This window comes from Tamandua tetradactyla, chromosome 10, assembly GCF_023851605.1.
Source record: "Tamandua tetradactyla isolate mTamTet1 chromosome 10, mTamTet1.pri, whole genome shotgun sequence".
Taxonomy (NCBI): domain Eukaryota; kingdom Metazoa; phylum Chordata; class Mammalia; order Pilosa; family Myrmecophagidae; genus Tamandua; species Tamandua tetradactyla.
The window spans coordinates 95,286,745-95,311,671 of record NC_135336.1 but is presented as its reverse complement, the minus strand read 5'-3'; the positions used below and the strand labels follow the sequence as shown (position 1 = coordinate 95,311,671).

Sequence of the window (24,927 nt, the reverse complement as noted above, 5' to 3'; positions counted from 1 at the left end):
CACTATCTTGTCACACTGAGATCTAAATGAATAAATCACATTCCTGTTCAAATTTATTATATGAGATGCTAAAAAAAAAAAAAATTCTGTGTACATTTAAGCTTCTGTTTCCTAATCTTCTAACCTGTGAAAAGGCTTCTGGATTCTGAACTTGGGTATCTAGGTTTTCTCCCTGGCGCCACCTGGGCAGTGGGTGTGAACACGAGTAATTATCTTAAGCACTTTAGACTTCATTTTCCTCTCCTATATAACCAGGCAATGGGATGAGATAATCTCTAAATTAGTTCCCGCTCAAAGTGGGTAACAAAATATTTTCAGCAAAATAGAGCTGCTGGCTGCCCACAAACAGGGCTTCTGGCCTTTATCCTTGGGGGACCCCTCCTGCATTAGAGGGGTTACAGCCACATGCACCCAGATTGCACGAGACAGCTTTTTTCAACTGTACAATTTTGAGAGGGCTTTTATAATTTGCTTTTTAAATGATCTGGCAGCGAACAACCTGTTTTATTTCTCCTGGCCCTGATTTCTGCACCATCAACAGGTGATTATGATCAGGGGTTGAGGCCCTAATGTCTGCCCCCCATTTAACTTGTGGGCTGGTGCCCAGGGGTGCACTCGCCCGGCTGAGTTTCTGGAAGGCTGAGATAGTGACAGACTAACCTCACGGGGCTGGGGCTGGATGTGACAGCCTCTGTGGACCGCTTGGAACCAGGCTGGGCACACAGAGTGCGGAAAATTTTAGCTATTATTTGCGTGGCGTCTTGGAATCCTTTGGAAATGAGGAAAATCTAAACAAAAAAAGATTTATGAGTCCTGAATGTAAAAATTATTAATGAAGTTGACATAATGTCGCTTTTTTCCCCTAGACAAATTTAATGAAATATTTATAAATTTTGATATTTTTTGCCTCTTTCATTTTCTATTTAGAGGCAGTCAAAGTTCTCTTCTGGCATTTTTTGGGGGCCTTTGACATGCTCTGGGCACTCTTCCTAAATCCCTGACAGGTAAAACATCCTTGGCCCTGAATGCTTCACCTCCTGGAGAAACTCAGGTGGATAAAATCATGTCTGAGTAATACTAAAAAGTCAAGATTGATGACCTAACTTGTGGATCCTTTTCGAACTCTCCATGGTTTGGCTCTAGAAGATTCCCCTGCATGCCGTTATGCAAAACTGAAGCAAAATGTGGCAGTCTCCTGGAATCAGAATTCTCATCCCCAGGATGCTTTCTTTAACAGCTAGTCACAGCCAAGCTTTGCAGGTGCAGGGGGTTGGGAGTTTCTTGTTTTGGAGTGGGGGGTATCTGTTTGGTGTGGATTTCCTTTCTTCCTCCTTGTAGACCTTTCAGTGGTGCATTTCAGTGGCAGAGGTGCTCGCAGTACTGGGCTGGAGAGCCTTCCGGGCATGTGTGGCTTCTTGATTTGCTGCAGATGTTTCTGGTGGCCCAAAGGAGTGACCTTGACCAGGGGCGGCCGAGGAGCAGCTCAGCTGAGTTGCCGTTGCTTGCAATCTGGTTGCCGCTTTGGCAGTTGGGACCTTGAACGCAGGCTGGAGCAGGCTGGGCCCTGTGTGGGTGAGCACTGCCCGTGACAGGCACCACACCAGTGGGCCGAAAACTTGCTGATGGACTGACGGACTGATGGATAGATGGATTGTTGTTGTCCCCCACCCCTGTTCCTCCTCCCTCCCCCCTAGCACATTATAAAGTAACTGTTTCTTGGCTTTCAGGTAGATTTAGAACTTTTTCACACACTAGCCACTTTCCATGGATCATTTTAGAAAAACTTGTTTGAATTTTCCCATAATCTTGTTTTTTCCCTGCAAAAAAAGACATGAGTAAAAATGTGATCAATCCCCTGCATCTCATAGAAGGTCACACGCCCTAAAAGAAATCAGCTTAAATAAGTAAAGCCTACACCCTGACACTGCGTCTGTGCTCAGCTTCCTTTGATCTAACTTGCAATGACTGTGTTCTATATTTTTCTGTGTTTTTTCTTTTAATTTTTTTTTCAAGTTTGCTTTGTGGCTATGAAAGTATTAAAAACTGACAATAAGAATGATGTAAATTAGAGATAATCTAATACTATGTTAATATAGCTCTATTATCAGACATATTCCAAAATACTGATATTTGGTTGGATATGAAATGTCTATTTCATAATATGACTTAGTGTGACATATTTTCATCAAGTTCTTTGTGCAAGTTAATTATGCAGAGTCACTTGGAAAATTTGCTGTAATCAATATCCAAATATTCTTTATAAACACCTACAGATGAAAGACAAGGTAAAACCTTTAGGCACTCAATGCAAAGTTCTTTTCTCTTTGCTTGTTTTTTTTTTTAAGTAACATCATCAAATTAATGGGCCAGCTCCTTAGGCCCAAATAAAGCAAATCAATGGCAATATGTTGGTTTTGTACTTCCACGATTTACATATACTCAGGTTCCATTCAAGGAAGTATTGTCTAAAATCCCAGACTGTTGTCACAATCTTTCGGTGCACTTTCACAAACTGAAATGTCAAACATTTGAGATTTTGTTTGTTTATTTTTAGCCGAAAGGTCAGTCTTCTGGTCAAACCAGATACAAAGGAAATATGAAATAAATTTGTAAGATACTATATGAAATTACAGACCCCCTCTGGATTTGTTCCTTGTATCCTATTATTTTTATTCATCTTCAGCATGGTTTGGTGATATTTCCTGTTCGTCTGTTTTAAAGAGCAGAGGTGAAATACGCATGTTGCGTCACTTTGCTCATGGCTCGTGTTGCTAACAGAGCGTGGGACAGAGTGAAGCAGGGGATGCCAGGTCAGAGGTAGCGAGAGAGGAGTTTGGAGCTGGCTTCAAGTCTGATCCCTGCTCCTTATGAGCTGCAGGCCACAGTCCCATATGTAGAATGAACTTGAGGATGTCTCCCTTTCCGGGAATATGAGATATCATTTGAGATAGCTGAGCATCAGGCTGGAGGAGTGGCTGACGGCACAGCCTGGAGAGCTGGCTGTGGCAGGGGATTCTTGTTGTGGTTTAATAAAGGAATCCAGGTAAGGTCTTAGCACAATGCCTGGCACAGAAATTCTCCTTAAATATCAGCCATTATTATCAAAGCACCTGCCCTGGAACAGGTGGGTCCCCTTCCCTCAACCCGGACCCCTGATATCCTGGGGCAACAAGTGCCGTTCTGCCCAAGTGGAGCCACATGGTTGCCATTGCCAAGTGATTAATAATAATAATAATAATAATAATAATAATAATAATAATTTTCTGGCAGATCGGGTCCTTGGGATTCAGTATAACAAAGGCTTTTTCCCTTTCCTCCTCACTTTTTTTTTAACTCCAAATACTGAATCTCTGAGCTGGTTTCAACAAATTTCTCCCTCATGGAAGCACAATGTGTTAATCATATCATCCTGCATCTTTAGAGCAAGGGGGGCTTTTATCCAGACAGTGAAAGGTTTGATCCAATGTAATTCTGTTTCTTAACTGAATGTTAACACCCGCGATGCTGTGTGGCTCTGCTCTTCTAGAAGCTTCCACCAGGTCATGTATAAGATGGGAATAATAATATTAGCTCTGTCTTCCTCCTAGAGCTGTTTTGGATTAATTGGGGTGATATATATATGAAAGTGTTTTTTAAACGTTCTGTTAATTAGAAAGCATCATATTAATTGGTACTTATTATTTTTCAATAGTAATTCGTGGATCAGTTTTGTGTGGATTGTTATGCAAAAATCTTAGGGATCTTAAATGATTATTGGTTTCCTGAAGGGAGACTTTTATCTCATCATGCTGTTGAGGATTGGTGAAAAGAAAATTAAAGAGAAAAATCTAGAGACATTTAAATCAATCCCTGCTGTGAATCCATATCACTTTGCCATTAGAATATCTTAATATTTTCTTTGCCTACTACTATTTAATCTTTTACAATGTTGGTAACAAACAAACAAAAAAGAAGTGACATGACTGTTAAGAGAGCTTGTTTTATCGTATTTTTCTTTTCCGAAACTAAATATAGGTTATTTCCCCCCCCAAATCTCTATTATTACATTTCCCTTTTTTTCACATGGGCAGACACTGGGAATCGAACCCGGGTCTCTGGCATGGTAGGTGAGAACTCTGCCACTGAGCCTCTGTTGCCCACCTTGCATTGTTTTGATAAAAGGCTCATATAATAGCATTAAAGATCTTAGGACAACTTGCTGAGTCTTTATTCCTTCCCCTCCCGTATGCTTTTTTAAAATTAATTTGTTCGTTAACTAATTTTATTCCTTTCTCCCCCCCATGCTGCTCCCCTGAGATTGCCGGCTTAGATTTCAGCCAGGCGAAATGTTACACCCTTTAGTCTCAGTGCCAGTTTCCCAGGAGGAGTCAAAAGTTACAGCTGCTTTGAGGTGGGAACTGTGCAAAGCTCCGGAGGTCAACTTGTTGTCCTGTACATTTGCTGAGTCTTGTTCATTTGCTGACCTGCTGTCGGGAACAGGTTAAGAGAAACCTGTTCTGTTCCTTGGCTGATTCAGCCAGAGACTCAAAATAAATAGGTAGCCTTGTGCAGGGAGAAAGAACTAGAAACCGCTGAAATTTGAGTCTTGAGGGCTGGGCTGTTCTCTGGGAGCTGCTCTGCTAAACTCTAAAAGGAATCTGGAGCCCTGGGCAAGGGAGTGGCCGGCCTGGTGGAAAGACCGCTGGCCTAGGACTGGAAGGTCTGGGCCTGGCTTGCCCACAGCAGCAGATATCCCCACTCTGAACCTCAGTCTCCTTTTCTACAGAATGGGAGAGAGGGATGCAATGGCTCTCAAGGTCCTCCTCAGCTCCTAAAGACATACTTCAATGTCTGCAGCGGCAGTTGCACTTTCAAAGTGTCATCTTTTAAAAATTAAAGCACACAAATAAAACAAATCCTTCTAAGCCCACCAAGTGCCCAGCTGTCCAAGCCACAGTCCCTACCTGGCCCTTCTAGAAACTGGTTGGTCAGACACCTTGCTATTAATTCCTCGGTCAGCTCCAAAAGGTGAGTTGGCTCCTGTTGACTTAATTGTTGGGGTGTTGCTGAGAGAGGCTGCCTCCCTCCTTGGCCTCCTCGCCGTCTTCTGGGCTGTTCTTCATTATTTGCCATACCTATCTTCAAAATCTAGCCGCAAACAGCTTTGGTTGACCACACCACTTCCCTATTGAAAGTTAATACTGTTTGACTCATTCTGTGTTGCTAACCTGGAGCCAAAGAAAACACAGCAGAGAATAACCGGCTTGTATGCAGTTTGGAAAGCTCTCCGAGGCCCTGCTTTCAAAATCCTATACAGTAGCTTTACTATATCTCTCGGTTGCAGCTGCAAAGAAAATGAAGGAAGCAGAGTGCTTAGAAAAAAAAAGTCGGTGTGAGAAAGGGACAGGGAAAGGGGTGGGATGAAGGACGACTCCGTGTACTTTATCTGCAGCAATTTGTGAGTTCTCTCTCACTCAGCTGAGATTCTGCTGTTACATCCCAGAATAGCCATAGAGAAGGAGGACTGTGTGCGGAGTTTAAAAGCAGAGAAAAGTTCAAAACCTTCATTGAAAAGGCGATTCTGCCACTGCGTTTTGAACCATGCAGGGGGAAGCTGGCCCCAACCAAGCCAGTCTGGAAAGGATTTGGGCCCGAGCATGTTGCCAGGGTCTGCCGGGGAAATGAACTTCTCTGCATTCAGTCCCTAACTGACTCAGGTGACCGGGGCCGGGGTGAGGGGGGTGGAAGTAGAGGAAATAAACAGCACAAGCTGATGGCAACCCACGTGTCCATCACTATGTTGTCACTCTTTGGGAGCTCTGGGCCAAGCAGCCTCTTGCCCACCGGGGTAGCTGTTAGGGTGGACTCAACAGTCACCCCTTCCTGGGTGGGGGGCTGCTTCCAGCTCTCATTGACAGCAGTGGGCAAAAGCTGGTCTCCGAATAAGGCGGTCATTGCCAAAACAACCTGGAAACTTTGCTGGATGGTGCGAGGTCGGGCTAATGGTCTGTTAAAAGCAACAACTTGTTTCTGTTGGCTTTCTTACTAGTAAGTGTTCAGGGGCTGTGAGTGGCCGGGTTGGCATGGCCCCTCCATACCAGCCAGTACCTGCACGCCATCGATCAAAGGATTGTGACTGGCCCCCTTGGTTTCCTGCTTCCTTCGAGGCCTGCCCAGAACTTTGGTTGGCATTTAGGATGCGAGAGAGGAGCCGGACTCAGAGGCTCTCCCCTTGCTGCTGGGAAAGTCCCCTGGGGCCCAGCGACGGAGGCTTTTTGAAATGGGAGGGGATTTCCAGGCCCCTTTTTTAGAAGTAGGAGAAGTCAAGAGCTTCCTAAAGCTGCCAGTGAGCATCCCACTATAAGCCCAGGGACAGGCGTTCATTCGTTCATTCATTCGTTCATGCAGCACTTATTGAGACATCACCTCAGTTTACAAACGGGCTCAGCATCTCTGCCAACTGTTCCTGAGACCTGGCATGGAGGAAGGCCCCCTGCAGGGAGCTGAGCAAGCTTGTGTGGGGATGGACCGCCTGGCACATCACCATGAAGTGGGCAAAGTCCATGGGCCTCTTGGACCATCTTCTGTCTTGCCCCAGGCCTTCCCTCTCCCCGTTGGGGCAAACGGAAACCGAAAGCCAGTTCAGCGGCTCTAGACAGCATTTCATTCGTCAATACTCACCTCTCAACACTGCCCCCAGCCTGCCATCCAAACTTACTCTTCAGTGCCTCCTGCCTGGCCTGCGCAGAAGCCACTCAGAGAAACCATAAATGAATTCATGCTACTGGCAGTTCTCACTCTAGAGATTCTGTTGGATTGCACTCTAGTGACTTTTTTTGACACAGTGCCTACCCATAATGCCATGGTGATACTCGGAATGCCAGGCTGGTGGAGGAGAAAGAATTTTGAGCTGGTGAGCTTTTGACAGCACACAGGGCTGCTCTGGTCAAGGGCAGAAGAAGCAGGAGGTGTCTCTACACTAAGCTGCAATTAGCTCCTCGTCACCAGACAGAAACGGGAGGTTAGCAACTGCAAGTGACCGACGCCTACAGATTTCAACTAGTCTGCTTTTAGGGGCGCCCAGGTGTCAAAAAGCAGCTGTAAGTTAAAAACTCCACTGCTGGTGGCTATAGGGCTTGAACTTCAAGAACGTGGTTTGGGTTTGGTTTTTTTGTCCTGAGAAGTTTAGGGGCCGGGTGCTGGGGGCAGGGGATAGAGCAGACCCTGTGTGGGGCTATAGCCTGAAATCTGCCTCGGTTACTGATCCTGCTTGGGCCTCAGCTAGCTTTGCTTCCTCGCTTTATTATTGCTTTCTACGCTTTTCCTTTTATGCTTATCTCTAGCACTTATGTCTTAGCCCATGGGCCCTAAAATGTGTGTGTGTGTGTGTGTGTGTGTGTGTGTGTGTGTGTGTGTGTGTGTGAGAAGACCCTCTCTACAAAGAAACAGAGGACACCGTGGCAGCTCTGTGCTTATGTTGAGGTTCTCCCTTTAAACTCAGAACCGTGGCTTTTCATCCATCTTTCCATTTTTCAGTATGATGAACGAAGTGGAGAAGATGCATTTTGCAGACTAATTTAGCTTCTAATGAGATGATTCTCCATGAAGCTCCAACTGCTCAGTTATGATTATATTTCCCAGCAAGAAGTTTTCTCTGACCCCATCTGTGGATTTTAGTTGAAAACTTGAGTTCAAACTTCCTGTGTCCCAAATGAATTCTACTTGCCTACCATCCAGTGGAGGGTGATTGTATGGTAGCATTCAGTGGGATCAGAGCACTCATTCATTCATTCATTTAAGTCAGTCTGCAGTCAACATTTAGTGACTGACGTTTAATCAACTTCCTGGCAGGTTTTTAAATTAGCTTAATAGCCCACTCCCTCTAGAGGCTGTCTTTGAATGATAAAGGGAAGGGGCAAAAGTCTGGTTGGTCAGGTCAGCAGAGAAGGCTCTCTCAGTGAAGGTGTCCAGAGGGCTCGAGGAGAGAGAGGAGATGATCCATGAAAACTGATGTCCAAAGGCACTGACACTAATTTTCCAAAAATCTACTGTTGAAACAGCGGGGGACAGAGGGAGAGTGAATTTTTAGGACTGTTGTGTAGAGCCGCCAGCAAACAGCAGGCAGCGAGGGAGGGCAGCCGAGATAGAATCCGAGATTTGAAGACCTGGTATAGTTGCATGGATCACGAAGGAGCTCTGCAGACCAGTTTGACAGCTGGGCCTGGAACTGGCCCCCAAAGACCAGGTATCTACCTGAAAAAGATGAAAAGAAAACTTTGAAAGCCCTCATGTCATATGTAGTTGTTCGAGAAAGCCCATGCTTAAAGTCGTCCAACAAAAACTCGTTTAGTAGATAATTGCTGCAGATGTAATTGCTACGAATGCTTTTAGAGCCCCTTGGAGTAATCCGTCTTAGTACTTTAATTCCAGGCTTCCAGATAAGGAGGCTGAGTGATGAAGAGACTTGCTCATGTCCACGGGAAAGTTTGGTGGGAAAACAGATTTAGAATGGAGAGGGCTTCACAGCCAGACTGGCTCCACACTTCTCTGGTGCCATGTTCTTTCTACAGGGGAGAGAAGGATTATAGCATCTGCCCTTATACCCTGATCCTTGTAGGCACTCAGAGGTCTTAACTGCTACACTTCTGTAATAGAATAATAGGGTCCACGTAACCTTTCCTGTTGTTCTCCAAGGCCCTATGTTAGATGGCGGTGCACAAATTACTTGTTACTTCCTACTTGAGAATTCTGGGTCTTATCTGCAGATTAGTCTGGTTATTGTGATAGTAACTTGAATAGAATCTGTCCAGTGATAATGAAAGAGAGACAGTCACACACCTACCTATCTATAGGGTAGTGTTTTGACATTTTCAGTTGGCCTATAAACATCTAAAAATTAAAAAGTAAAGGAAAAAAGAGACTAATAGTTGTCACCCAAACCAGGTCTTCACTCAGTGCCCTCAAACACTTTATCTAAATGCATATATTTGGTGTTATATTTGGTGCTATGTTTGGTGTTTTGTTTCTCAGCCCTCAGTATATTAAAAGCATTCTGATCTTGTGCTCTTAGCTTAATGATATGGGAAGAAAGTAGGGAGAAAAGGTTAGGCTATCTATGTTATATAACTTGGACAATATATGTAGCTATATTATATGTTATATGTAACAAATTTTGGCATATATATGTCATTTTGTATTTTTACTCTACTATATGCATTATATATTTTACTAATATGTATTTTTATATATGTAATCTGGGGTTCATTTAATATTTAAATAATAATTAAATATATCTAATTTTGGATGGTGTTGCACCTGTAAGGTTGCTTTAAAGAGAGAGTAATGGGGTGGGCCACGGTGGCTCAGCAGCCAGAGTTCTTGCCTGCCATGCCAGAAACTGGGTTTGATTCCCAGTGCCTGCCCATGCAAAATATAAATAAATAAATGAAGAGCAATGCACATTCAGTACATTGCTTTAAAATCCACACGACCCTGGAACCTAGAAGTGAGACTTTTAAACCAGGAAAAATGAGCTCTTCTCTACACACATTGATTCCTTTTCCATCATCGTAAGACAGTAGCAAATCAAAGAGAGAAAAAGCCATGTTTTTATACCACAATACAGGTACTTAAGACCAGATTGATCGTCAAACATCTTTTGAAATATTTAATTCCATTTTAAAAAGGAAGTATGCTCCTCCATCTTGCATCACAATGTAGAAACAGAGAAAAATGATCTGTCTGTTCATCTTCAAAGAGAACAGTTAGGCTTAGAAGACTTTTATAAGTAGCCATATGAATACATGCATATGCACACACATATATGGTATTATTATTTTGCATAGATATTTTTCAACTGCTTATCATGACAATGCTTTGAATATATACCTTGCTAATTTTTCTGCTGAGAATCTATCAAGAGTAAACCCATATCAGAAACTACAGGAACATGCTGCGGACTATTCTCTCTTGTCAGAAAATTGCTTATTCTCTTTTGTCAAGATTTTCCAGGAAGAGGTGGCAATTTATCCTTACCTATTTTATTTGATAGAAGATCATCTGCTATATTTCAGTTACTTGCAGCCACAATAATAATGGTTTCTTGAAAAAGGCAATTCAGTTGTCTACGAAATACACATAACCTGCTCGATGTACTTTTGTAGCTTAAAACTGAAAGCTGGTCTCATTGTCCACCACAAAATATCATAATATTGGGCAGCCATCCCCCAAAAGTGCGTGTCTTTGGAATAAAGTAAAATTTAGAGGATGGTTAATTTATTTTTGTTCTTTTATTTTTTAGCTCTTTTTGATGACTCTGCATATATAGTAAAATTCTTATCAAGTCCTTTTTTCAAAAAATGTGAAAGTGATAATAGAGAAACATAATTTAGGATTCTTTACAACCCTGCTTAAAGTTCAGTAAGATGCCCCAGTATGAAATCTTGGGGCAGTCACTATTTTAAGGACCACCATACAGATGTTCGCCCTTGACTTCTAGCATATTCCAAAAAGCATCTGTTTGAAGCTGCGTCATAATTCAGAGGGCTCGATCCAAGTTTGAACCTCTGTTGCCTCCTGAAGCCCACGGAATGTTAGTATTCAATAAGGAAGAAGAAAAGTGAATTTTACAGTGGTCATTTTCTATGCTCCTCTGTTTAAAATTCAGGGGCAAATTGACATTTTAATTGCACAAAGATACAGGAAACGGTAGACATAAAACATTCATTTTCCCCAGCTTGAAACTTTATATCGGAAGCTCCTATATGTCGCACAAAATATTGCTCTTTGGCATGTGAGGTCTGATGGTTTCAGAAAAGAAGAATTAGCTGTTCCTTTGATTGAGTCTATAAATGCATCAGAACCACACCTTTAATATGATAATGCTTTTTATTCCCCTCCCCCCCATGCCTTGGTGTTACAATTTCGTAGCTCTTTTGGGAGTAAGGGGCTCGCAGTTCCCTGAAAAGATAATAATAACCCTCTTACTGACTGCCCTTGCCGGCATCACACATGGGGAGGGTGTGGGATGAACTCTTCCCTGCTCCCCCAGCATTAAACTTGGCCCCCTGACTCTCTGGGCTTAGGAAATAGCTTAGAATGAAGAATTGTTTTCTCTAAGAATTATGCCCCAGCATTCCTCCTAAAGCAGACACTCATCAGTTAATCTCTGCAAATGACTACAATTTTGGCAGGTGTCAGCTGGTGCAGAAATTGCTCAAATGCTAAAAACCTTTTTTTTTAAGCATAAAGCCACAAGCGGTGGGGGGGGGGGGGGGTCGGGGCTGATATAAAAAAAAAAAACTGACATCGTGCCTGGCCACAACAGTGACTTTGATGAAATGACTTACCCTCCACTGGGTGCCCAAGTCATGTGACGTCTTGAAATGGGGACCAAACCTTCTGGAAACCTTTGCCCCATGGCTCTGCTGACCGGCGTTGTTTCGGAGGCAGTAGAAGTCTCCAGAATCATTTCCCCTACCTTCTCTCCTTGAGACATGGGACCAGGCATCAGGCTGAGGTAGACCATCAAGGGCTGGATTTCCATGTTTTGAGTGGTTTTTGAGTTGGGGTTGTTTGTTTCTCTGCAAGGAAACATCAGAGTTTACTAGTCTGGCCATCAGGAAGCTGCGAATATGTCTCAAAGATAAGAGGAGGAAGGCGTGGAGGAGGGCTCTGTCCAGAGGCAATGAATTTACACCATGATTGACTGAGATAGAACATTTCAGAAAAGAAGGTTTTCATACTTTGGAGGGAAAGGGATTGAGGGGGGTGGTAAGGGGTGGTGTGGCTCCCTGGCCTGGCCTGGCCGCGGCCTTTTGTCCACAAGGCGGTGCTTAAAATACTCAGCCGGTGAGAGGCTGCTCAGCTGTGTACCCAGCCCGGGTGAGTCAGGGTGTTTGTGTTTGCGTCGAGTGTCGGGGACCGGGGCACTGAATCAGACTCCAGATTTGCCTCGGTGACAAATGTAAAGAGGGAGCGTTGCATCGGAACTGCGCAAATATTATGCTTAAGTATTTTTCCTCATTTTGGAGCCAAACGGGTTTTGTTAATGATAAAATCACTGCAATATAGTGGGCCCTTTTTGTGGTCTGGAATTTGAGACCGTGTAAACTGTGCCAAGGGGCCTGGCAGCAGGAAGAAACGGCAGGCCACGGAGATTTGGAGCCATAATATAAGTTATAAAATTTAATTTTATAATTGTAGCTGTTGGGAACTGGTCTGAAAGTGTACCTCTCCCGCCCTGCCCTGCTCCTACTACCCCAGGCTGGGGGGTGGGGCGGCGGGTGGGAGGGAGGGAGGGGAATCAACAGATCCTCTTTCTAATTTAAGATTGGGTCAGGGCATGTGAAAGAACACTTTATTGTGGCACCGAGCAGGCTTCTCCAGTCTTGTTTGGAGGCCACTTGACAATGAGGGGTTTTTTGTGAGATCGGTCAATGACTCTTTATTCAGACCACAGGGCGAGGAAGAGCAGGAGGGCTTCCTCTTTGAAAGGGGAATGAGTTGCTCAGGATCCCTGTGGCTGCTCTGGAACCCCAGCTCTGCTTGAAGAAGCTGAGTCTTTACTGTAACGATATTTGATAGGAGATTAAGGGGTGACATGGGAGAAAAGAGGTGGCCAACTCTCCTGGCTGGTCCCACCCGAGTGTCCTCTGCTCACTGCACTCTGGAGTTGGTGACTTTGACGAGGAGATAGACAAGAGCACTTCTTGCCTAGACAGACCACGAGGGGCCCCTCTTGCCCACCTGAGTCCCTTGGAGAACGTCACCAAGTCTTCCTGGTGTTCCCTCTGGGCTCCAGTGGGCCCGGTCTCCTGGGCATATCAGCTAAGAACAGGGCATACCTTCCTGCCAGCTCCCTCCAGAAGGAATGAACTGGAGAAGTTGGCTTCAGGGGAGCAGGAAAGCTCCTGAAAAACCTTGGGAAAAGTGGGAGCGGGGCCCGAGCGGCTGAAGATGCCCAGCACTTAACAGGAAATCTGAGCAGACCTGGGCCCCTGGGTTTGCAGCCATGCCTCATTTCCTGTTGGAAGGAGCAGGGGCGTGCCGCTAAGCTCGGGGACCCACTTTGCTGCCTCTAAAACCTGCTGGTGGTTGGGTATGCAATAAATAGTGGCTGCTCCAATGCCACTGGGTGAGGGGAGGGTGGGGGAAGAGGGCACCTTTCCTGGCTGCCATAGCTCAGCCCACAGCATGTGGCCAAGTGCCAACCGCTAATGCACCCTCCTTCCCTCCCGGCCATCACCGCCACCCCCAAGCTCTGTCCATCCACTGTATTCCGCCCAGAGAGGAGGGTGCAGAAGAAGGTGGGGCAGGTGCCAAAACCCAGACTGGGGGAGCAGCGTGCAGCCAGGGTGGCGTAAAGGGTAACCCCTCTGCTGCGCGGAAACAGTTCCAGATCCCCTGCTAGTTGCCAGGTGGGCAAATCTCTTAGCAAAATCTGCCTTGGGGATGAGGGGAGAGGGAGGGGAAAGCAAAGAAACCCCCAAAGTTTAGAGAATCCACAATACATTTTCTGATCTTTTCCCTCCCTCCTTCCCTGCCTCCCTTTCCCACTCCCCTACCCCCCTACCCCCTTCCCCCCACTCCCCACCCCACACTAGGACATCGTCAGAAACTAGATGATCAGACCAAGCCCGGCAGCTTGTCCTTTTCTGAGCGGCTCAGTGAACTGGAGCAGCTGCGGCGCACAGCACTGAGGGTCAGCCCGCACCACCCAGCCCCCACCCCCAACCCTCGGGCCTCCTTGAACCACTCCACAGCCTTTAACCCTCAGCCTCAGAGTCAGATTCAGGGTAAGTACTGGGGAGGATCCACTTCCCACCCTGCCCTCGCATGGGCCGCCACCCACAGGCCTGGCCCCAGGGGCCAGACCCGCCAGACCAGACATGGCTCCTCCTGCCCTGCTCAGAGGGTGGTCCGGGGACAAGCAGTGTCATTGCACCACCAGGGAGCTCCTCGGATATGGAGACTGCATTTTAACAAGATCCGCAATTTGGGAAGCATTGCTCTATAGGATATATGGGAGATGTGAACGTATCTCTCTGTCCCTATTTATCTAGCAACTTGAATTTTATAAAAGTTAATCCTGAATGCTATTTCTCTGACTCAGCTATTAGGCTTGAAGATACACATACGTGGAAGTCTAGAAAAGCAAAAGTAAGGATGTTTCAAGTTCTTATCGCGTTCAGATTATTTATGGGGCCTGTACCTCATATGTGATTTTTTATGGATTAAAAAAAATAGAATAGGAATGCATGGATGCCATCACATAAAAGGTATTATTTGCAAATCAGGAAAAAATGCAGGTCCCCCCCCCCCACTCCCCATCGTGGAGCTTGGCTGGCAGTTGCAAAAACACTGCAAAATACAGTAATCACAAAAAACCCACTGTGCCCAAATCAAATAATGCACACAGTTCTGGAGCCCCCATAAATTAAATCATTTACACTGTAGAAACCACTGACGTCAATTACTGTTTGCTCTGTGATATCATTTAAGAGGTCTGAAATGCAGTAATTTTTCCCCGTGCCCTGTAGGACATGGCCATGTATGATTTGATCGCACTGATATTCTTTCCTCAAAGTCGCTTGTAAAACTCAAAGGAAGAGATAAGCAGTGCATCTGGGGAAAGGGGCAGGTGGCCAGCTAGGTGCTGGCGCCCCAAGGATTTGAGAGCTCAGCCCACATCGGCTCCCCAGGCCTGTGTTTTCTCCACGCCAGCTGCATTGTGGGTGTACAAACATCAGGCATTCTTTAGGGTTCCCAGGCCAGTAGCTCTCTTTGGGGGGTTAGCAAATGTGTGGATAAGGCCACTGACTTCTACAGAAGCACCCTCCCCCCTTTTCTTTTGAACAGAAGCAGAATCCTAAAGCTTTGTATTTTTTAGGACTGCTTTCCACCCAAGCTCTCACCATAGATGTTTCAAGGAGGTGGGTTCATGAAATTATTGGTTTCCTGGTGCTTAACAATCCCTGATATTTATTTTTTTAAATGCATATTCATGTTACAAAAAAAGAAAACACTGCAAAATGCAAGTGCATATGACAAAGTAGATTAGACACCACTTTTTTGTGAGAGGGCTAGGCTTGGGATGAAATGATTCTTCTAAAGAGGAGAAAACATTCGAAGAGATTCCCGTCCTCTCGTGTTTAGGGTCTTTAAAATTAGTTCATCTTGGGTAGCCACAGTGGTTCAGCAGGTAAGGGTGCTTGCCTGCTATGCCTGAGGACCCGGGTTCGATTCCTGGTGCCTGCCCATGTAAAAAAAAAAAAAAAAGAAAATCATCTTTAGGACACTATTTGTGATACCAAAGGGGAGACTTTTTTTTTAATTACCTTACATTTATACTACTAGATTGTTTAAAGGATTTGCCTTTTTCAGCCGATATTGGAAGGAAAAACATTATGCTTATTTAAAGGTGATGGAAAATTCAGCCAGACTAGGGACAAACTGACAATGTCAATATTGGTTAAGAACAAATCTGATTTTCCTCTTCATCCCATATGCTTCCTTTACCAAAAAAAAAAATAATAATAATAATAATAAAAGGAGGGGGTGTAGGGCATGTTGAATTTTTGTCCTCAGCAGTCAGCAGCTCTGTGGCTTGAGGCCTGACCCTGCACATGCATTCTTCAGCTACTTGGGAATGTTATATGCTTAGCAGAGTATCAGGTTTAACACCAGGCATCACCCCTTTCTTGCTCCTTTTAAAACCCTCTACTTCTGCAACATCTAAGTAATAATAACTCACGTTGAGAGTGCCCCAGGGACCTGGTTGCCACTTTAAAGCACGTGTTAACTATATTGCTGACGAGCTTTCTTTCCAAAATATGAATTTGATATTCACTCCTTCACTTGTAAAATTGTAGGAACAATGTTTTAAAAATAAGTAACCAGGATATTTTTATATATAACTGCTTTCCCTTTTTTTCTCCCCCCCCACCCCGTCCCCCAAAACAAAATGCTATTTTACCCTCGTCACATTTTGAGTAGACCCTTGGGATGTTTCCTGAAATTAGAAAGTTAACAGGGATAATGTTCAAACCTCTTTCAGCCAGAACCTTCGGGTTTTTCTTGACATTTAGGAAAATGGTTCATTTCCAGGCATTAACTCTAGAGCTTCTAGGTTATATTTAAAATTACACTCGATATAAAAATTCAGCATGTGTTTATGGCTAGCTTTGAAATGGCAGCAGTCATTTTAAGAAAGAAAAAAACGTATCCCAAACTCAATCTGAGCAGTTCTGCATCTGTGCAGGTGTGTGAATGTTTTCATTTCTACAGAAATATCCGTACTTGGGGTTCTCCAAGAGATTGTTGGGGTTTATAGACAGGCAGGGCTTCCCCTGCACGCCAGGACTTCACCAGGGGCTCATCCCCCTTTCCCCCCAACTCTGTGGGTAGAAAATCACGGATATGGAAGAATACCTCTATCTATCTCAAATCAGGTGTGCTTGCGAACCACTCAAAATAGACATCTCCAATTATCTGAAGCAGGGTGCAGATGGAGAGGGAGGCAGGTTGCCATGCCGCCAAACCGCTGTTTATTTGTTGAGGCTTTCACTTTAAAAGAACTGAGGTTAATCTCAACTTCCTATTTGACCAGGTCTTAAAAGTGAATAGAAAGCCATTTGCGTCACCACTACATGTTGATGCAAGTCGAGACATCATAAATTTCCACGGTCGAGTTTTATAATTCTTCTTTATCCGTGGGAAGGGGGGTAAAGTACACCTGTCTTTTTAAAAGATTGCACCGGGGGGATTCTAGAGAGACAGCGGTCGTGAAGCCCCGTTCGGGCACAGCTCCCACTCAGAGCTGGCTTCAGGGATCCCCAGCAACTCATTTTAAGAATTCGAGTCCTGATTACCAAAAACTACCAACCACATTTAAGGGTGCGGTAACTTCCTCTTTTCTGCAGAGGTGATTATCTGCTAGAGTAGACAGCTGTCAAAACCAGATAAATTAAGAGGCCAGTTTTATTGCTTGTGTGTGTGCTGCCTAAGGTTTAACTTTTCATCTGAACCAGGGATAAGATGGTTTGGCACAGGTTGGCCCTCTGTATGCATTATTTCCTACTCTTATCCTGTAGAATGGCTCAGAAATTGAACCTCCTAGGTTAAAAATTGCCCAGCATCTCCAGGATAAGTAAGTGATGGGAAGTGGATTCAAATGCAGACCTTTCTGACTCCGAAGCCAGCAGTCGCACAGGTTCTTCTGGGATTGAATAAGGATTGGGTCAATGGCGGGCTGACCAGGGTCAAGATCAGCTCCATCCGCCGATGGAGACGCGGCACAGGTGGTGGGCTTTTCACTCCCTTCGCAGTCCTGTACTGAATAGGTGCTGTTATTATTACATGCCAATAAGATTAGATGCCAGCCTCTGTGATGAGTGTCTTAATAAACTGTCTTCTTTTGGTACACATACATTTGTTGTTAAAGATAGGGAGAAACGGGCAACACTTAAAGCAGAAAAATAAATCTCTAAGCTTGAGTGAAAGAGAGAGGTATGCACAGGGAGGGGCTGCCCAGCCACTCTTTGTTTACGGTCTCCAGGCAGCCACCTGGTCTTCGTCCATCCATGTAAGAGCCTCTCTCTGGGGTCCACTGAGACCAAAGCCTCTTCACTATCCAAACCCTGTCAGGATCTGATCAGCTTTTAGAGGTGTGGGCACCTCACTCTGAAGTTTGCCTGTGGCCAAGGAGGACCCCTGATCTCTCAAGTCATCTCCTGACTTTGTGCTCCAAAATATTTTGTTTTGATAGTTATTTTCCCCAAAAGTTAAAGTTACTTTGGTAATACTGTATTCTGGTACTGCCTGGTGCTATCGTCTACAAAACTCTTTGAGACACTGAATCAGCTGCATGGGGTTACTTCTGGGAGACTGATTATCTCTTCATCATCAGCTGGATTGGCCAAAGAAAGACTATCTCTTTATCTTCCCACAGAAGGAGATAAATGCCATTTCCAGTGTTGCTGGTAAAACTAACTAGCATAGCATTTTTTTCCCTTGCCTTCCCTTCCCTACCCTTCCTTTCCCTTCCCTTCCCATCTTTTGGCTTCCCTTCCTTCCCTTCCCTTCCCCTGATCTCCATCTTTCTTTCCTTTTTTCTTCTAGCAGTCCTAACATTTAAAAAAAAAATGTGGGAGTAGAGGCTGCAGTAAAACACCAGGAATTCTCAAATGTCTATCTGTAAGTGGCCATTTAACGATTACACAAAGCAAAATATTTGGAGTGCAAGAAATCAATTTATCAGACATGCTGTAAACATGGAAAGTAAATGATTTCTACTTAGAAATAACTCGTATCCAGGTGTAGCAGAGTTGGTGAGCCTTTTAAAGTCTATGGAATCAGAGTCTTACACTGAAAACAAACCTGAATCAGGTGTTCCCATGAGTAAAGAACAAAAAAGAAACTGAATAGAAGAAAGGAGGGAGGGAGGGAGGAAGGAGAGAGAGAGAAGGAAAACGGATGGACTGACTGAGGAATGAAGAGCCGTCTGTTAGGAAGCCATAGCTTGAGCAAGTTGGCCCGTGGTGCAGTTGCACCCGCCGCTTCTCCTTACAGGCAGACAGAGGTTACAAGTTAATAGAATTAGAAGCACTCTCAAGGCAGAGTTGAGAACTTCATTGCTGTGTTATGTGTTTTAGCTGGTACAACATAAAACTGTAATTTTAAGGAAAGACTGGAAAGCTGAAACGAATGAATTGCATTGTAGACATTCCAGGAAAAGGGGAAAGAAGGATGCAGAGAAAGCTAAGTCTTGGTTTCCTTATTTTTAAGAGCCTCGAAGGCCTCTGCTTCCTGCTTGCTGTACCTTTGCTCTTAGTTTTCTTGGGTTTTATGTGGACACTGTGCTCACTGTCCTTTGCTTGCATTCACTCACTTGAGTTACATACCATGCTTAGAGGGGTAGCCAAGCCTGCTGTTTACTCTTCGTAGCTCTGTTTATGGACAAGCATGGTTACCAACTCAGTACTGCCTTAACCAGCACTCAAGTACCTTGCACCTAAGTACTTTTTAAAAACCAGCCCTTCAAAGGAGCCGCCCATCTGGCAAACTGTCAGCACCCTAGTAATTATAAACCAGTACATTTTGGTGGGGCTGCATTTTCAGACCAAAGGTTCTCGTGGATGTTGTTCAGGCGATCGGACCATGTTTTCTGTAACCTTGTTCTTAGTGCCATGTGAGCATGCTTTTTAATTAGAAAGAAAGAAGGATTAACTTTAGGGCTTGATTGTAACGATACAATACTTCTTCAGGAGACTTGATAGATTTGGAATTTTTCCTTTATTTTTCTAAGCCAGCACACACACAAACACACACACACACATGCACGCACAGAAAGGTTGCAGGAGAGTAATATTTTTCATTAAAGCAATAGAGCACTAATTTGTTAGGTGTTGGTTATTTGGACTTCCTTGAGGTGCAGCAGGTTCAGCTTTTGATATCGATGGTTAAATGTAGGAGGGTTAAGCTGGTAATCTCACAGCCAAGAGAGATAGTAGAGCAGAGTGGCTGAGAATTTGGGTTGTGCAGGCAGACTGCCTCTACCCAAAACTGGCCACCACGTCTTGCTATAGGATTTTTGGCAAGTTACTGAACCTCCCAAGACCTTGATTTCTCCAACTGCACAATGAAGTGATAATCATACTCAGAGATCCTAGGACTATTGTGATATGTCAGGCACTGGGCCGTGGAGTCAGCCCATAGTTGATGTGCAATGACCATTAGCTGTTACGCTCAGCATCAAGAAGCAGAAGGTATTAGTTTCCTGTGGCTGCTGTGACAAATGTGACAAATGACCACAAACTTGGTAGCTTAATAAAACAGAAACGTGTTCTCTCACAATTCTGGAAGCCAAAAGTTGAAAACCAAGGCGTCAGTGGGGCCATGCTCCCTCCAAAGGCTCTGGGGAGAATCCTTCCTTGCCTCTTCCAGCTTCTGCTGCCCTCGGTATTCCTTGGCCAGCTACTTACTTGCAATCCCTGCCTCCATCTTCACTGGGCCTTCTCCTCTGTGTCTTCTCTCCTTCTTCCTCTTATGACGACCCTTGTCATTGGGTTTAGGGCTCACCTGGGTAATCCAGATGACCCTTTCTGTAGAGCCTTAACTTAATTATATTTGCAGACACACTTCTTCCAAATAAGTGCCCCAAGTTCCAGGGGTTCAGACATGAACATATTTTTTTTTGGGGGGGGGGGCACCATTCAATCCGCTCCAGCAAGACAGAAAGGACAAGAGAGGTCAGGCCATTGGTGGGGGCATCAGGGAGGCCAGAGCTACTTTCCCAGGCTCATCACCCCCAGAACAGCTACAAGGGCAGCGAGATGGGAATGTAACATCCCACGCCTGAACACTTCAGTCGTGTCTTCTGGCTTGGGCATATTTTGGCCCATCATTTGCTGGAATTCAACCTCATGGTACTTTTATTCCTTAAGAGGGCATGTGACTTCTAGGTGAAATCAGATATGTTTTCTTGAAGCCCTCGTGACACATTCAGTTGTAGCAAGCACAGGACCAAAACCCAACCAGGTGGGATGGACCCAAGAATCTGACCTTCCAGAGCTAGGCATGTCACTGTCATTTTGAAGCAAGAAGGCTTTTTAAAATAGTGCCTTTATTGAAAGACATTGCTGACCAGACACTCATTTTGAAAGGGTGGTGATTCACTTTGCATATCTCATTACCCCAAATTTACATACTGTCCAAAGATAGCCTCCCCAGTTTGGGTAGTTTAGAAAAAGAAACCTTGACTGTAGCCATGAAGTAGTATCAGAATTTACCCAAACGTTGTGCCAAGAGAAGGACAAACAAAATAGACCGATGTGAAAACAGGCTTTCTTGTTAGAAAGCTGTTTGTGTTTTCCTGTCAGTTGTAGTTCTTTAAACTAAATTGGTTTTGCTCATTTGCATTATTTTTCTTGTATCATGGACCAGAAATGCAGATCCACGCCAATTCAGTGATTTGGGGGCTTTTTAAAGTTCAACATTTGTGATTTAAATGGATGCTGCTGTGGAACTGTAATTACTTCTCTCTTTTTTCTCATTTCCCTCTGGCTCTCAGAGCCCCACAACGTGACTTTTAGGGAAAAGCCTTTGTTCCGAGGCAGAGAGGTTCACTTGCCTCAATTGTCAGTAGCCAATCAAGGTATATTTGTATTATATTTTCACATGTCTCCCTTAAAGACTTAGGTTAAGACCCACACTAACTTTCTTAGTATTGAACAATTGCCTTACAAGTAGAACAGCCCGATTGTTGAGGAGATTAGCGATACCGATTGCAAAACCCCTGTAAATAAAATCTTCCCTGACAAATCGAGTTTCTTTCCACAGACTTTCTTTCCATAATCTCTTTCTGGCAGAACATTTTATAATTCAGTACCAGAGATTCAGTTACTAACCACCATAAATAAAACAAACAAACAAAAAAGGGGACTCTAAAAACAAACATTGGCCAATCATGTCTATTTTTTTTTTTGTCCCTTTGTGCACTCTTGAGAATTGTTAAGAAAGAGAAAAGTACCATTTCCTGGTCAGCTGAATTCTCATTAGCAAGCTAGTCAGTGTCTTCAGATTGAGTTTTAGCCAGCTCAGGTTCTCCTAATGGCACAGAATATAATATTTACTACAATTTCACAGAAATAAGCATTTTCAAGAGTAAATAGAAAGATGGCACTCAGCCACTGAGTGCCCAGGGTAGGCGAGTCAGGCTTTGAAAAAGACCGTCATTTTCTCCAGACTCGGGCAGAGGCCTCACTATTTTGGCTGTCATCATTATTTCACACCATCTTAGAGCCATGTCTGGGGTTGAAAATATTCCGAATGTAGTTGCAAGGTTTTCATAAGCAACTTCTAATATCTACAGAGATCGGGAGTTACCAACTCCTTTTGTAAAGGAGATGCTCTTCCAAAAGGTGCGATCCTCCACTATTCACCCTCCCTTGGGACGTGCTCTGGCTGGAGAGAGTCAGTGTGGGCCAAAAGGAAGAGGAGATGCTGACTCTGACCCAGAATTTCTTCTCAAGTCAGTACCACATGCCATCTGACAACTCTTGGATGGACACAGAAACTCCTGGGCTTTAAAACACAGTTGGGGGGCAGGCAGCGGTGGCTCAGCGGCAGAGTTCTCATCTGCCATGCTGGAGACCTGGGTTTGATTCCCGGCGCCTGCCCATGTCCTAAAAAAGGAAAAGAAAAAAAAAACATAACTGGGATCCAAAATAGAGCTTATTTGTTTTGTGCCATATTGGTTTTTCCACCCAGTGTCACTCAATCTGAGCCGCCACAAGATAATGTAATAAGTTCCCTTTGACAAGATTTGGGCCACTGCAGTGACCGGACTTTAAGAACGTGGACCTGGGTGAGCTCTGATTCTCCAGCTCTTGGGTTGGGCATGGTCATAGTAGGTGTTATAAAAGCAGGACATTCTTGGGGGAAGGTGTGTGAGTCAGGGCTTTGTGAAGCCCAGGTGAGTCAGTGCTACCCTGGGTATCAGCAGCTTACCTGTCTGGGGCAGTTAATTCCCTGGGCTCCAGAACATGCTGGTTCTGGCTGCAGAAGCAGTCCCCTTCACCCTATAGCTTGATGTGTTCAACTTGAGTCATTGCAAGGCCATTTCCAAGATCCAGAGAGCCTTCCACTCTGGTGACTCCTCTGAGTATCTTTGGAAGTGCCACATGTGCTGAAAAGACTATTTCGAGGGAAAAAGGGTGGAAGAAATAATCTGACTAGTGGTGGCACTTCTTGGAGTTGCAGGTCATAGGAGAAGAACAAAAGTGGGATTACTGCCCTGTTGTGGCCACTTTCGCTCCATTAGTGTATCTCTTTGCATGTATCAGATGGCAAATTATATAATGTTCACATTATGAAGATATCTGGAAAAGTCAGCACAAGCTCAAGGGCTTGGCTTGGCATTTCAGCCCATTAAGTGGTCTATTTAGATGACCTGTCTCGAGGTCTGTCCCTTGCTGCGAACTGCCCCCATGCGGAGTAAGTCATGCTTCTGTCTGCCGTCCAGCAGAGCTAGTGTCTTACAGACGAACGCTGGAGCTTTTGAAACGCGAGCTTTTCATTTTAGCCTATGCCTGTGCTTGTGTCTATGGCCATGTGGCTGTCGAAATGACTCCAACAAGGGTGCTTCCTAGCTCCAACTCACACCCAATGTAGCAAGTAAATAATGTCAGCCCATACGGCTACAACAGCCTGATGCTACCGGTTCCCTGAATCCCCACCGTGAAGCAGCTTCAAGGTGTGCCATCTGGCCAGGAAGGATCAGCGTCTTGAGGGTCCCACCTGCCTGCGCACTGACCAGCCGTATCACCTGCTGCCATTTCCCCAACCACCCAGGCACAGGCTCCTTAGGAAGCAGTTGGTTGGAGGGTCTCCAGTTCTCAGATCAATAACTCTGGATGCTGCAGCTCTTGGGGGTCAGCGGTCGCCCGTAATTTTCTCAGGGAAACTAGTAGAGGTACCTCAGTGGTGCTCACTCTCATGCCTCTGATTAAAAGGCTTGCCCTCTCTTTTTTTTTTCTTTCTTTTCTTAATATTTTTGCTGGTCTGATCCAACTTTGACAGGCTCTGAGCTGCCATATGTTGCTAAATGAGAGAAATCACTACCCAGCCATAGATCTGTTTAATTTAATATGATTTTCCACAAATTACAAAGCATGCCTTTAAAATTGAATTTGTGCAAAATTATGGAGGACCAATCCAGGTGGAAGGGAAAGGAAATCTTGTTATCCCTATCCCAGATCTCTTCCCGATTTCCTCCTTGGATTCTTTCATGCCTGGCGGGTGGGGGTGGGGGGAGGGAGGGAAGGAGGCATTAGAGAGCCTATAAGGAACCTCTCTTATTTCTCAAACATTTTCCCGGGTTCCTTCCAGCTCCCTGGAGACAATGAGGTAGGACCCCAGCTCTGCTGCCTGTCCATCCCATCTTCAGAAAGAGCTCCTTTCTTATCCTCAAAACAACTCAGGATAAACCACGGGAGCCCTGGGGACGCACTTTGTGTGGAAAGCAGCCTCTGGGCTGAATGGGGAGCTGTGTGGTGGGTAAGAGAATGTGCTTGGGAATTCAAATCCCAGTTTGGCCACCTCCTGGCTGTGTGACCTTGGCAGAATCATGTGCGTCCTTTGTGTCACTTTACCCATCTGTGAAGTGGGCACTGTGGGAACAGTACCTAACCCACTGGACAGCTGCAGGAATGCAGGGACTAGATGAGTTAGTATGTATAAAGTTTTCCATGCACAGGGTAGCATCCCATAGATTTACTTCTCATTAGCTCTGGAGGTCGTTGCCAGGATGATGTGGGTTGGAATTGTGTCTGGTATTTAATGTAGAGGCTGGCATATTGTAAGCACTCAATAAGTGGTCGGTGTTAATCTTACAACTATTATTTGTGCTACTGTTGCTACTCTCACTGGAGCTGCTGTTCCCTCATGATGCTGCACATCTGTCCTTACAGTTATGCAGAGACAGTCCCCTTCAGCTCTTCTCATTCCCTAGGTACAGTGAAGGCCCTGGGTAGATGCGGGTAGTGGTTCATGCAGTGGTCTTTTCCTTCGAGCTTTGCTTCCTTGAGGAACCTCCAACAGGAGAACCCAATACCTGCTGTTCCATGAGCTGAAATGGGGATGGGGAATTGTTAGAGAAATAGAGGGCACTTTCTATTTCTTTCCTCAAAGCCCTCTCTTTTACTCATGAGAAACTCAAGGCTCAGGGAGTTTCAGTGACTTGTGCAGTTGTAGCCAGACCTGGAATCCAAGTCTCCGGACTCCTGGTCCAGTGCTCTCCCATTGACCCATTCTTCCTCGGAGCCGGTCACAGAACAGTCTCTGCTACCTGTTAGGAATGCTCATTTGGGTCTTGAACCCTGTCCAGCCTTATGTTGCCATTTCCCATGAGGATGCTGTCTCCTCGATGAGATGACAGGCGCCATGTTG

General features: G+C 44.9%; 1 protein-coding gene and 1 long non-coding RNA gene across 3 annotated transcripts in view; one reads left to right on the top strand and one right to left on the bottom strand.

The window, feature by feature from the left end:
• RUNX1 (RUNX family transcription factor 1) overlaps positions 1 to 24,927 on the top strand; it is a 96,030-nt gene that overhangs the window by 35,231 nt on the left and 35,872 nt on the right. Inside the window, exon 4 of one of the 2 annotated variants that reach the window (XM_077118909.1) lies at positions 13,584 to 13,775. The exons of the other annotated variant lie outside the window; for it this stretch is intronic. Within the exon in view, the coding sequence (XP_076975024.1) occupies positions 13,584 to 13,775 (192 nt within the window). The remainder of the gene's footprint in view (positions 1 to 13,583; positions 13,776 to 24,927) is intronic. 2 annotated transcript variants of the gene reach the window in all.
• LOC143648645 (uncharacterized) lies at positions 7,791 to 11,794 on the bottom strand. Its single transcript, XR_013158690.1, has 2 exons — positions 11,328 to 11,794; positions 7,791 to 8,232 (listed from the first exon to the last, which is right to left on the bottom strand). It is a non-coding gene; the product is annotated as an uncharacterized LOC143648645 (long non-coding RNA).